The following is a 14,118-nucleotide window of genomic DNA, read 5'->3' as shown; positions in this document are numbered from 1 at the left end:
GGATAGTTATGGGTAGGAGGTGGAGGAGAGATTTTAAATCAGAGTGACGCCCCAGCTAATGTTACTTTAGGTAGGAAATGGAATCGGAAATGTCCCCCCCTCCACAAAGCATACACTGTGAAGTAAAACTACTCTCTCAGCACTTAGCATGTGAAGCCTCAGTTGAGTGTGTGGTTTTCGCTCAGAAGTAAAAAATCTTTCACACTGACATAGTTGTCTTATCCTGGCTTGGCAGCCTTATTTCACACCTTTTTCTTTTCTCTTGGGGGGGTCGGGTGGGGTGGGATAGGGGACGGAGTAGAAGGCTCCACATGGGAATAAATGAAGCTGTAGTTCTCCTGTTGTTTAGACTGGGGCCTGGAATTTGTTTTGATTGAGTCACGGGCCTATTGTGTCGTGGTTTGGCCAGCTGCGGTAACAGCATGAGGGTCCAGTCTCATGGCTTTTTTGTGATGACTTCTCTACTTCCTCTCTTCCTCTCCTCCACCCCCCCTCCATCATCCCCCCTCCGGGGGCTCCTCGAGGCATTGCAGCCTCTCGGAAGAGGCAAAAAGTATGTGACCTCCATAAAACCCTCCCCTTGTGAGATGCTTATCTGTGAGTTATCAGAATGAAAGCGCCCCAGGTAACACGGCGCAGGCAGGCAAAGGACGGAGCGTCAAAAGGAAGTCGTGTTTATTATTAAAGGAGGCTAAACGACTATCCCAGCTCTTCTTCCACTCGTTTTCGCTGCCTCGTTTCGCCCTACTCCACCTCTTCCTGCTCCACTCCTCTGTCCTGATGCTGAATATAAGTGGCGGTGGAGGCCCTTTGAAGCGAGACCACAGCAGAGGGAACAGTCATTGTGCAGGCCCTTTGAATGTGCCGCACCACCACCCTCCTCCCTGACATCCCCCGGTTTGCAGTGGCTCAGACTGAGCTGTGCGGGGGCACACGGCCAGACTTCACCCCCAGCAATGCCTCCTCAGATGTGGGCAACACCTCACCACTCCTCCCCACACCCTCCTGTGCTCCCCCCTAGTCTCACCCACACATGCCTGAGGTTTGGGCTTTTGGGTGACTCCCCCTCTTCCTATTCCCCCATTTGACCACAGCCAGACCCCACCCTTCCTCACGCTCCAATATTTTATACAGGCACGTTTTTCGCTTCTCATATTTCTTTTTAAACTGTTCGTTTCTGATAATGCTTGTGGAACCAATACAAACCAATGTTTTCACCCCCCCCCCCCCCCCCCTTTTTTTTTTAATGAATATTTCCTTTCATTGCCATCTCTTCCAGGTGTTTCTTCTAATGGGCCGTCTATTACTGTTTTTCCCCTTTCTTCCAACATTTTTTTTTGCTGTTAAGAGCATCACTGTAACACTTTTTATAGAGCTGTGGCTTCTTTGAAAAGCTGCCACCAAAGCTGGTTGTGCGATACAAGGCCAAGGTCATAGCCGAGACACTCCAGCACACCAGGCTCAAGTCTGGGCCTGAGAAACAAAGCAGCTTAGGTAATCTGCCTGCACTGCTGGCTTGTTTACAGCCTAAAATCATCCAACTGTACTTGTTTCTTGCCCTGTCAGAGAGCAATACAAGGAAAGTCTAAAAAGGTGATTCCTGCTCAGTAGCATCAGTGGACACATCTCCCAACCACAGGGTCTTTCCTCTCATGGTAGAGTCTGCACTCTCCACTTGACTTATTTTTAGAGTAATTTAGCAATTCAGCAATGTTTTCCTCCTTAATAGTACTGAAAAGAAACCCCAGCGCTTTTGTGCTGGGATTGAGGGGAGCTGAAGGGAATAGGGGTGGGTGGGGTGACGGGATGGAGGTCAGGGGGCTATAAGGCGTGTGGGTCCCAGCTGCGGGTGCTTTGATTCGGCCTGAGAGGTGAAAGCGGCGATTGAGGCGCGAGGCCGTGCCAGTTATCTTAACCTCCCACACTTCAAAAGCCGGGCAAGGGCTCGTCCCACTCCTTCCTCCCTCCCTCCCTCCCTCACATAGAGGCAAAGGAATTGGGGGAGAGTGAGAGAGAGAGAAAGGGGGGAGACTAAACCTTCACTCACCCTCTGAACAGAGGAGCGTTTCATTTCCTGCAAAAAAGACCGGCCAACATTCCTGAGCACTAATGTGGACGGAGGCGGAGGAGGAGACGGAGGGAAGCGAGAAGAGAGGAGGGGTCAAGTTGCTCCTGAATCCAAGTGTTTGTGTCGGCTGGACCTTGTGAAACACTGGCCTGGTGCCCCCTATAACCAACCACCACCACGCAAGCACACACCCCTGCTGTTAGCACTAGCTCTTTTTGAAAAACTCACACACACGCAGACACACACTTCTCACCCGCCACCCCTCAGGACTCTTCCCCAGGCAGGAAGGCCAGCGCTTTTCATGTCTGCGGTGGGGGGAAGGAAAAATGCTCCCCAGGAAACTGGGTGCAGGGCCGGGCGTGCGGGTCCGCTTTGAGATCCTAGGATGAAAAGAGGGAGGGCGGCGGAGGTAAATAAAAGCAACAGGAGCTCTCTCTTTTTCTCTGAGCCATGTGTTCCTTTCAGTTTCTGTCCTGTGCCGCTCGCGGGTCAGCTCTCTTTGGGAAAGGTGGCCTCTGTCCCGTTCTCTTTTATCCACATGTGGTGAAGCAGTCAGCGTGGTGACGCGTGTTTGTGTGTTTGTGTGTGCTTAAGACAGTTTTAAGTGTTAAGATGTAGCGAACAGCAGTAGCACTCGCCTGACTTCACTCTCGGCTTTGCCACGAGGGAGAAGCAAACTAATACTGTTTCTCTTTCGTTTCTCTACCGTCTTCACAAAACATCCATCTTTTTAGTCACAGGAGACATCCATCCACCTCTGTCTATGCCTCTCCACTTTGATCACTGATTCTATTTGATGCTGCTTGGGTCTAAAATAACTTTCCTTGGCTTGTCAATAACTGAAGCTAACTTTGTTATGTTAGCCCAAGCTTGGATCACGAGAGGGGAAAAGAACACTTTTGCAGCTTGACAAACAATTTTCCCTCGTCAGGGAACCGGGGCCGATTTCATGAAGGTCTTGTGAAGTGGAGTCGCGCAACATTTTTACACCCTCGTGTCGACCTCTGCCTGAACCACGCAGGTTTGGGTAATTAACAACATAGCTACATGAACTATGGCAGTCTCCTGTGCAGGATAGTGCGTCTGTGAGTCAGGTGCCTGTTGTGCGACATAGTTTACATGATAGACACAGTTCTCACGTGCCTCTTAAGACTGCAGACCCTGTGGAGGTTTACCCGAGCTCATAGGGACACAGCTGGGGTGATAAGTACATCCTGTCGCTTTTGAAATTATAAATATTGTACATGACTGGTTTTTACTAGTACTAGTAAATAACACACCACACTGGAGATGTGAGGGGGATATTATGTTTTGGCAAAGCTTTTTCTCTAACACTCCAGTTAAAGATGTGACTTTGGGGAAAATGTGTTCCATGTTCAAGATTATTCACACTGAGAAGATAAGACTACTGTTATTATGTGATAAAGTTCTGCTATAACTTTGATTGGACACAAATATAAATATTCAAGCTGTCATCAGCTTCACTGTCATCTGGTCGGTCGATTAATATCAGCTTTAGCAATACACGGGCACTAAATATGTATAGTCTTTAAAAGTACACAAGTGCTCTTAATAGGTTGTCCTAACAGAGGGGTATACTGAAAGAAAATTCAACACAGTCAGGCTTTCTTTGCATTAGCTGGCTTGACAAAGCCTAAATCCACAGTAAGAGGTGATGGGCTTTAGGGCAGTGGTTATCAGCTTTCTTTGTTAAGCCCAGTTCTTTGCTTCGGGCTCTATACTCGCTCACATAAAAAAGGGGGCGTTCCACATGCCATGCAATGCTTTTTTTTCCCCCCCAAAAAATGATCCCTATGAGTGTCCCCTACTCAGATTGGAGATGTTATCAGATGATTATGATGATAGCACACAGAGCAACCAAAATAACCAAATTTACTCGAGTTAATGTATTTTATCACAGCTGTTCGTTTTTGGAGCTCTGCAACTTTATGCGCTGGCACCAAATTAAAAACCAAATCTGAAACTAACTAACATTTATGCGGGCAAATTCCAGTAACTTTACAGCTGGGACATCATTTGGTGTTTTCTACGTAAGTTATGGCTAAACAAATTGCACGCACAATGAAACACATTCTCTCAGCAGAGAATCTACATCACTCTTAAAACATGCTGTTAATAAAAGAACCAGTAATAACATGATGCAACTGATTTTCAGATCTGCTCATGACCAGGTAATGTGTTTAGCATAAGTTAGCTTGGTGATTTATCCAGGTTTAAAGAGAGCCGCTTCTGTCTTTAGGCTCAGTGTATCTGGCTAACTTGGTAATCTTGCTTCACAGTACACTCTTTAAGCTGAGCGACTGGAGGTACTACTTTCTGAGTCTGTTAACTGTCTGTAAAGTAGAAGAAACACACTGTAGCAAAAGGACTTGCAGTGGTGGAAGCTAATTAGATGAAGCAACACATTAAAAGTTAATAGTGATCCATATAATACACTAATCCTTCTGCAGTCACAGATATCTTGTAATGTATTAAGTACTGTATTCTGCATAAACCTGTGATTCCTCATCTATTGTCAAAAACAGATTGATGTGGCACAGTAGACCGGGGTCAGTCATAGGCTACACTTGCTTATAAATGCCACTTTGAAGCTATTACAAATATGCTGCAAGCGTGGGATCAAATAATAGTACCTGCTGGCATTTTTCTAATGTGGGATACGCTTGTCTACCACCTATAGAACCATGAATGCGCTCTTATGTTGTCCCAAGACCAGAAGCGTGGGTGTTCAGACAGACCCAGAATTTCCTTTTTCTTGTTTTCCCGTCGCCCACCTGCAATGGCAGCATAAATGTCAACCAGAAGAAACACAATTGGGCGCTCAACCCCAGCGTGAGAGAGAGAGAGAGAGAGAAAGAGAGGGAGCATGAGAGGAGGAATGAGCAAAGAAGAGCGCAGCACTGCCAGCTGGGTCAAGGCAACCCCCACGTTACATGAGATCAAAGCTAGACCAGCCCACATCCTGCCACTGACCTATAAGGCCTCTGTAGCTCAGAGGCTCCACACTGCTGCAAAGAGTTTCATTCAACCAGCTTTGACACCACGAACTGAAAGCAAATGATTGATTATGTAGGTGCTGATGACAGATAATTTGTTCCCACCCCCTTGAACTAAGGGGAGCATGCTTGCATGGTGAGACACATGGGAGTCACCCTGAGTCATCTCTATTTGTCTTGTCTGCTTTTTGATGAACAGTGTGAATATAACTCATGTTTTGGCATGTGGTGTTCACAATGCAGCAGTTTTGGGGTTTTTTTTTTCGTGTACAGATGCAGTCATTTCTTTTATTCCCTTTTCTTCTAGGAGGAAAACGCAACAGTTTCTCCACATGCAAAGCAAAGGCAGCAGCTTCAGGCCCTCTGCTAGAGATGGAGGCCTGTTAGATCCCATGAAGACCCTTAAATCTCCAAAACCGAAGCCTCCAGTTCTCAGAGAAACCCCCACAGCACCCCACAACCCCCCCGTCGATACCCTGCCTAACCCTACCCGCTTTCCTTTGCCACCATCACATGCCACCGCCGTCACCAGAATCACTGTTTGACTCTACTTCCTCCCTAAAGGCGCCTGCTGTAGAGACACTGAACCGAACTGACCGAGACAATCATGATTATAGTAGGAGCACCCTCACGTAACCGTGCCGTCTCACTCTGAAAGCATCGAGTTAACATCTGTGTGGTTATTTTCATTTTAATATATATATTTTTTATTTTTGTTTCGTCAGTTTTCCTTTCCAATGTTGGCTTTACTGCAAATCTGTGGCACTGCACTGAAAAATAGCAGCAATTGTGATGTGTGCACAAATGCCCCCCTCCCCCACTCTGCACTGCCCGTAACAGTCAAAACACCTGCTACTAAGTTATTCTAAGTTATTTTGCCACCTCTTTTTCCCCTTTGTGTAGTTCATTAGGCTGTAATTTACTTCCCCGCCCCTTGTGTTTCTCTCACTGGGTTTTTTTTGTTGTTGTTGTTGTTGTTGGTTTTTTTTTTTTTTTTTTGAGAGACCATTTTGGGGGTTTGCCACCACCCCCCACCCCTCCATCCCTGACTGACCAAACACCTCTTTCTAGACTGCACTAAGGAAGATGGAGGGATCTCATCTTGTCCAAGAAACGCCCTCAAGATTTCTAGTTCGTTGCTGACGACCAGTTGGTGCAAAAAAAGGATCAACATTTTGGATTTGCTTTTCATTTTAGACTGAATATAATTTTTGAATGCCTTTTATTTGTATCCTGAACCCTTGTTCAGTTTCTTGGTGTATATTTCTGTGATTATTTTTCCCCTTTGTTTAATATGGTTTTTGTTTTTTGTTTTTTATATATATAGTGGTATATATGAAAATAAGCTTTGGACACAGGAAAGCCATTTTTCTTGTTGAAGCGTCTTGCAGAAAATTGAAACTTAAGGCTTCTTTTGATAACTATTTGTAACAAATAGTGACCTCGAGTCTTGCTCAGATGTAAAATAATGCTCAGTATGTGTACTTTTTAAACTGTCAGGATTATGTCAATTTTCTTGGTATTTTTGCAGGCAACATTAGGACAAAGGCGAGAGTGACAGCTCAGAGGCCTATATTTTATTGTTCTAAAACATGACATATGAAGCAGAAATATATATTTACCCCAGCACTTGACAGTCTGTCTTTTATTGCAATGGACCTTTTTGTCTTTTCTCTCTGATAGCTAATAGTGTGGTCTTTAGCCATGTTGTTTATTCCATGCAAACATCTCTGTAACATCTTGATTTTAATGCTCTATTTTTAGTATTACTTGATTAATTCCTTTTTTTTCTAAAGTCTCATGTTTTAGGTCACTGTCATCTTGGTATAGCATTTCTTTTCTTTGCTTCCCAAGTGGTCATATTTGAACCGTTTCAACATGTTTTGTTTTTTTTTTGTTTTGTTTTTTTAAAGAAAAACAATAAAAAGGCACCATTGGCTCATTTGATCACTTGTGTGGTGGAAAGACCAGAGCTAGATGTGCCAGATGTAACATTCTGTGTGTCGTCATTGGAGCGTGCAGTTTTAGCACTCGCAGGCAGCAGTGACACTCGGTGGTGTGACACGGATAAAACATGACATCGCTTTGCTTTTGCGTTGGAGGAAACTTATTAAAAGGCTTAAAGAAGCTGACAAGCAACAATATTGGGACTAAATTTATGCAGAATTGCAGTGCTGTGTAAAAGTCTTGAACAACTCCTTAATTTCTTTGCATTGTAATATGAAAATGGGGAAAGAGGTCTAGAGACTTACTGAAAGTTGTGCAAAGAAACATGGAAATGTAGTATATAAATTAAACAGAGTTTGTACAGTTCTAACAAGCTTGAAAGTCCATATGTGGCATGGCCATCTTTATACTTCAGTACTGGCTGAACTGTTCCTTTTTCCTGACCTTATAATGTGGCACACCTCAGCCTTTTATTCCCATTTCCCCTAATAGCTGCTCTTCCACTGAGACCATTTCTAAAGAGGGTTCAGTGAACAGTAACAGTAACTGTTTCTTAAGGAAGTAGACGTTCATCTGCTCTAGTTTTTTATTTATGTATGTATGTATGTATGTATGCATGCATGCCTGCCTGCATGCCTGCCTGCCTGCAGGCATGCACGCATGCCTGCATGCCTGCCTGCCTGCCTGCCACTTCTTCTGTTCTTCCTCAAATCCTTGAAGGACACACTGCACACCATGCTGTGATATGCCAGGTTTTTGGCTAACAGCTCTCTGGCTAAGAAATCACCTTGTTAGTGCAAAAATTCAATTTCTTGTTTGTCAAACTTTGTCCTTTTTTTTTTTTTTTTGTGTGTAGATCTGACTAAAAATAATGGTAACAAATTATGTGTTTTTCCAGCAAGCTGCTGATAACAGCACAAAAAGATGCTTTAAGTCCCTAAAAATAGTATTTTAAATTGGTAATTTGCCAACTATAACAGGGACCTCTCTTGACTTAAGATGCCATTTATGGTTGAATGACTCAATAGTCAGTGTTAAGTCAATTAACAAACAAAGATTGGACCAAGTACAAAGATTGGATCAAAAATGGCTGAAAACGCAACCAATGTTCAAAGAAAAACTTTGAAAGACCTTCAGAAAGCCTGAACTATTGTTCAAGAGCACTTAAAAAAAACAAACAAACAAGCTAGAAGATTCTTGGAAGCTAAATATAAAGAAATGAGACACAAGACTTTTGAACAGTACTGTATATTAAAGTAGTAGTGCTAGCAGTGCTGCTGTGAAAATATAATCTTGGAGTATCTGAGCCTTTAAAGAAGAACAAAAACTACAGTTGAGTAACAAGTTTCCAGATGTAAAAATTGCACAGTTATCGGATTTAACAGTCTTCAGTTAAAACTCTTATGGTGATAAAATTCATTTTTAAAGTAAATCGATCCCTTTGATTAATTTGAAATGTCTTAAATCCAAAGAACCGAATTGTGACCCTGCAGTCTCATCAAGGACCATTTCAAGTGAAACAGCACCACCTTGTGTTTGTGTTGGGTTAACAAGACATGGAAAAGATTGAGAATGTGTCAAGTGCATTATGACAGCATCTGCAAAGTATTCATTTTGTGCTCACAATTCATTTGAGTTTAAAATGGATAAAAACGTCCACAGTTTTATGTGAAAGTAGTCTTTTATTTGTACAGTACTTTTCAAAACATAGCTACAAGATTAAAACAAAAGATGTGAATAACAGAATACATGAATACAATAAAAATACATTTGTGAATAATAAAAATAAGGGAATGACAGCAAACCCACGTAATCACTAAAAGCCTAAAAACAGTTAACTGTGTAAGATGTAGCCAGTGTAGTCTGGCAGCTGTCACTGGCCACTTTGTTAGGTACACCTGTTCAACTGCTTATTAACGCAGATCTGCACATTTATAATCTGCCAATCACATGGCAGCAACTCAGTGCGTTTAACCATGTAGACACGGTCAAGTTGCCCTACCGTCGCTCATACCGAGCATCAAAATACAGAAGAAAAGTTATTCGATTCTAGAGTCTCCCTGAGTGTTGCTGCTGACACTGTTAGTATAGCCATCTTTGGATGGCCATTTCCAACATGATGATAGGCCAGATCATCTCAAGCTAGTTCCTTCAACATGACAATGAAGTCACCAGATCTCAATCCAGTAGAGCACCTTTGGGTTGTGGTGGAGCAGTAATATAGCCCACAAGTTTTGGTCGAATTTACCAACATTTACTTTGTATTCTGATAGCATAATTTGTGCCTCGATTCTTTTAAAATACACTGTAGATAACCATTTCTTGCAAAAACACTGTCATTTATTTCTCCTTTGAAAACAGTTATCACTCTGTTCCACTGTACTTACATTTATAGGTATGAATGGGAATTGCTGTATTATAAAACACTAATAAATTTCTTAGCAAAGCAATTAAATGATGAGTGAATTATTTACCAAGTGAATTATTTAAATTCACTAGAAGAACCATACCCCCCATCCCTTTTTAATTTTTTAAAAATCTAATATGTTTGTTTGCATATGTGATGTTCTCCAAGTGTAAAAAAATAACAACAAACAAACAGGCAAACAAACATCCAGATACAAATTGGATAGCATAATGTTGCAGTGGATTTAATCTAAACTAACAATATTTGCTCCTTCACTTTCTCCTTCACCTAAAGCCTGTACTATGAATGAGAATTAAGTGCTTAGCAAGGTAACTTCAGGATTAACTGGGTTTTCAGGGTTGTGAAGGTGGTTAGTGGGATAAATTTCCATGGTAACTTATGCCGCAAACCTAGCCTTAAGTTTAAGAGATCAGCACTACAAACCCACAAATCATTTCGCCATCCTGGAATATCTGTCAGATCCCCTGCACTGGCAGAAAGCTGCTTTTTAGAGCAACTCCCCAGCATCTTTCCCAAGGACTCTGCAACAAACTAAGGAGGTGGCGATCGAATCACCGACCTTCTGAATCATAAACAACCTTTAAATCCTGAACCACATAAACAACAAGATTTTCGAGAGCCGTAGCTGTGAGCTGGGTAACCAGCGAGGAGAATGGTATCAAATGGTTAATGGGTTTAAATTTAAAAAAGAAAGATACAAGAATTAATTGTGCTACTGTGAAGCAAGTGAGTTCCCTGTGATGTTATCTGCAGCACTAATATTCTTGCCTGGATTCTTTCCAATATCACACAGACTTTCCAATATAGCGCTAGTTGTGAATGAAGTGTCTTGAATGAAGTGGAGAAAACCAAAACAGAAAACCAAAACCCTCAACCCCAATTACAAAATATCTGCATTTTCCAGGTGTTTTGAGGTCATGGAGAAGATCTTCAATGATCCGACCCTATCACACCTTAAAGACCTCACAGTATCAAATTATCCAGATAGAGTGCTTCACTCTCAGACTGCAGGCTTACATTGTGGTTCCTGGAGTTTCCAAAAACAGAATGAGAGCCTTCATTACCATTACTACACATCTCTAACTTTTGTCTTTTCTCTCTTAAGCTCTTCTTCATTTCCCCCTCATGCACTAAATTATACTAGATATGGATTTCTTCCTTTGACGTGACCTAGTGCTAGCTCGTAGGGGATTTTCTAAGTCTTAGGGCTCTTTTTCTAATATTCTAGAGTCCGTACCCTACAGTGTAAAGAGCCATGAGGCAACTTTTTTTGAGTGTCCTTTTATGTCATCAACATAAAGGCCATGCAAGTTGATGATTGCGGTCTGTAAAACTTTTAAGACAGTGGGGAAAAAACAAAAGAATCACAGAAGTGCACTTGCAAGTAGCCAGAACTAAAATAGTAACGGTCCAAAGTTACACTTTATGATCATGTCTTTTAACTATTGGAGATTATGTATCGGAATTTCAGGAGTGGGACCACGCCTCCAAGCACGCTCCTTCCGGTTGTAATCTATATAGGTTCCCTCAGTTCTGCAAGCTGTTCATTCTCATTTACGTGCCCCACCCTCTGTCCCTCCTTGTTCTCAATTCTTTAACTTAGGGATGCAACGATACCAATTTTTTCAAACCGATACGATACTTGGATCTGAGTACTTGCCGATAGAGAGTACAAAAACCGATACTTCTACCACACACACACACACACACACACACACACACACACACACACACACACACACACACACACACACACACACACACAAATGCAATGAATTGGAAGACAGGTTTTATTTTATTATCTGCCGATAAAAAATAAAATCTTAATAAAAATGACCACACTGCTTGTCTTTACCTCTTCAGAAAGTTTTGGCACCATTATCTCCCTGATTTTCCACGACTGGCATTGGCTGGTCATCCAGAGCGATAAAATGGGTCAGAGCCTCTGTGCAGTGGAACTCACTGATGTCTTCACAGACATCTTCAACATATCACTCATCCAGGCTGTCGTCCCCACATGTTTTAAAGCCACCACAATCATTCCGGTTCCAAAAAAGTCATCTCCCTCCTGCTTTAATGACTACCGTCCTGTTGCACTTACTCCCATCCTGATGAAGTGCTTCGAACGACTAGTCATGCAACACATCAAGACTGTCCTGCCCCCCTCCCTGGATCCCTTCCAGTTTGCGTATCGGCCCAACCGCTCAACCGATGATGCCATCTCCACTGCACTCCACTCAGCACTCACACACCTGGACAAAAAAGACTCATATGTTCGAATGCTGTTCATAGACTTCAGTTCAGCATTCAACACTATAATCCCCCAACAGCTCACTCAAAAACTGGTCCAGCTGGGGCTCAACACCTCACTGTGCAACTGGCTGTTGGATTTCCTCACCGGAAGACCTCAAACAGTACGGGTCGGCAGTAACACATCCAGCACCATCATTTTAAACACGGGGGCCCCGCAGGGATGTGTGCTGAGCCCCCTCCTCTTCACTCTGCTGACCCATGACTGCACTCCATCACACAGCTCCAACCTCTTCATCAAGTTTGCGGACGACACAATGGTGGTGGGTCTCATTAGCAACAGGGATGAGACCGACTACAGAAGTGAGGTGAGACGCCTGGCCACGTGGTGTGCTGACAACAATCTCTCTCTGAATGTGGAGAAGACGAAGGAGATTGTTGTGGACTTCAGGAGAATGCACACCCAACATGCTCCTCTGACCATTGACGGAGTGTCTGTGGAGAGAGTGAGCAGCACCAAGTTCTTGGGTGTGCACATCACAGAGGATCTCTCCTGGACGTACAACACCACAGCACTGGCCAAGAAATCACAGCAGCGTCTCTTCTTTCTCCGCAAACTAAGAAGAGCAGGAGCACCAGCCCCCATCATGCACACTTTCTACAGAGGCACCATCGAGAGCATCCTGTCGAGCTGCATCACTGTGTGGTTTGGAGCCTGCAATGCGTCCTGTCACAGAACCCTCCAACGCATAGTGAGAGCTGCAGAGAGGATCATTGGTGTCTCTCTCCCCTCCCTCCAGGACATTTACAGCACCCGTCTCACTAAAAAAGCCCTTTGCATAGCGGCTGATCCCACGCACCCAATGCAAAGCTTCTTCAAGCTGCTGCCGTCGGGGAGGAGACTGCGGAGTCTCCAGGCCAGGACCAGCAGGCTGAAGGACAGCTTCATCCATCAGGCTGTCAGGAAGCTTAACTCCCTCCCGATTCTGCCCCCTCTCCCCTCTCTCCTCCACGGTCTCACTGAACTCTGTCACACACACTCACACACACACACTCTCTGACTCACTCACTGGCCTGCACCAGTTACCAGTCACTTTGTGGAGCATTGGACTGCCACTACCTCATAAGACTTTGTGTTACACTATCTCATACCGTACATTACCAAATCTCCATTTGCACTATTTGCCTATTTGCACTACTCTGCCTGGTTTGCACTCAATGTCATTTACCCTTATATTGTATATTGTATAGCTTTCTTGTTATATGTAAAATTGTATTATATTATTTAATTTTTTTTACTTTAAAATATTTTACTTGCATTTTTAATCACTCTTATATTTAAATGTTCATTTTCTATTTTATCTAGGGATTGAGAGTAACGAAGTTTCTATTCTCTGTATGTCCTGTACATGTGGCAGAATTGACAATAAAGTTGACTTTGACTTGACTTTGACTGTTATTTTAACTGCCCGTGGATTTTCTCTTGACATTTTTCATCGCTTTTCCAAAACCTGAGTTAAAGTTGGCTGTTCCGGTCCACACTGCTGACATTTTGTTTAGCCTTGCTACAGCAGCCTCCAGTTTCTCTTTTTTATCTGGAGCCACCAGTCTCACTCGCCTAACCCTGTGCCTGTTTAGCGCGGGATGTTCCCCTAGTGGCCAATCTAAAAAACTGCAACAGAAATGACAAGCCACCCTCTAATTACCGTAATGAAATAAGTTAGTATCGGTTCATGGTATCGGTTAACTTTTACGAGTATGAGTACACACACATTTTACAGTATCGGCCCCGATACCCGATACCAGTATCGGTGCATCCCTACTTTAACTTCTTCACTCCTATTTAGTACAGGGGGATCTGCCAGCCCCCTTCGAGGCCTTCCCCAAACTGCAGCTCAATTCTTGTCCAAGCATTTACCTTTACCTACTGAAACCCTGTCAAACTTAAAATGAGGATGTAAGCCCAGCTAGTAAATTGTAGGTAACACTTCGTCTAACACACAGAGTCATCGGTCTGTGTTGCACTTTTTTTCCAACGGATGGCATGCAACACATTCCTGCCTCCTAGAACTGAAAGAGTATACCTAAAAAATGAGATTCTTGGGTTATTGTGTTTTTTTTCCATCCATCCATCCATCCAGGCAAAAAAGTATTTAGTCAGCCACCGATTGTGCAAGCTCCCCCACTTAAAATGATGACAGAGGTCAGTAATTTGCACCAGAGGTACACTTCAACTGTGAGAGACAGAATGTGAAAAAAAAAATAAGAAAAACCATGAATCCACATAGTAGGATTTGTAAAGAATTTATTCGTAAATCAGGGTGGAAAATAAGTATTTGGTCAATAACAAAAATACAACTCAATACTTTGTAACATAACCTTTGTTGGCAATAACAGAGGTCAAACGT

General features: G+C 43.1%; 1 protein-coding gene across 6 annotated transcripts in view; it reads left to right on the top strand.

The window, feature by feature from the left end:
- The window catches only part of lef1 (lymphoid enhancer-binding factor 1), a 42,905-nt gene extending 35,826 nt beyond the window's left edge, over positions 1–7,079 (top strand). For 3 of the 6 annotated variants that reach the window (XM_026171232.2, XM_026171231.2, XM_026171230.2), the window contains exon 10: positions 5,393–7,079. In XM_026171232.2, coding sequence (XP_026027017.1) covers positions 5,393–5,472 — 80 coding nt within the window. In that variant the 3' untranslated portion in view covers positions 5,473–7,079. The remainder of the gene's footprint in view (positions 1–5,392) is intronic. The other 3 variants (XM_026171235.2, XM_026171234.2, XM_026171233.2) reach the window with 2 other exon arrangements.
- The last annotated feature ends 7,039 nt before the right edge of the window (positions 7,080–14,118 follow it).

This window comes from Astatotilapia calliptera, chromosome 6, assembly GCF_964374335.1.
Source record: "Astatotilapia calliptera chromosome 6, fAstCal68.1, whole genome shotgun sequence".
Classification (NCBI taxonomy): domain Eukaryota; kingdom Metazoa; phylum Chordata; class Actinopteri; order Cichliformes; family Cichlidae; genus Astatotilapia; species Astatotilapia calliptera.
The sequence above is the reverse complement of the archived record's forward strand: the minus strand, read 5'-3'. Positions and strand labels throughout refer to the sequence as shown.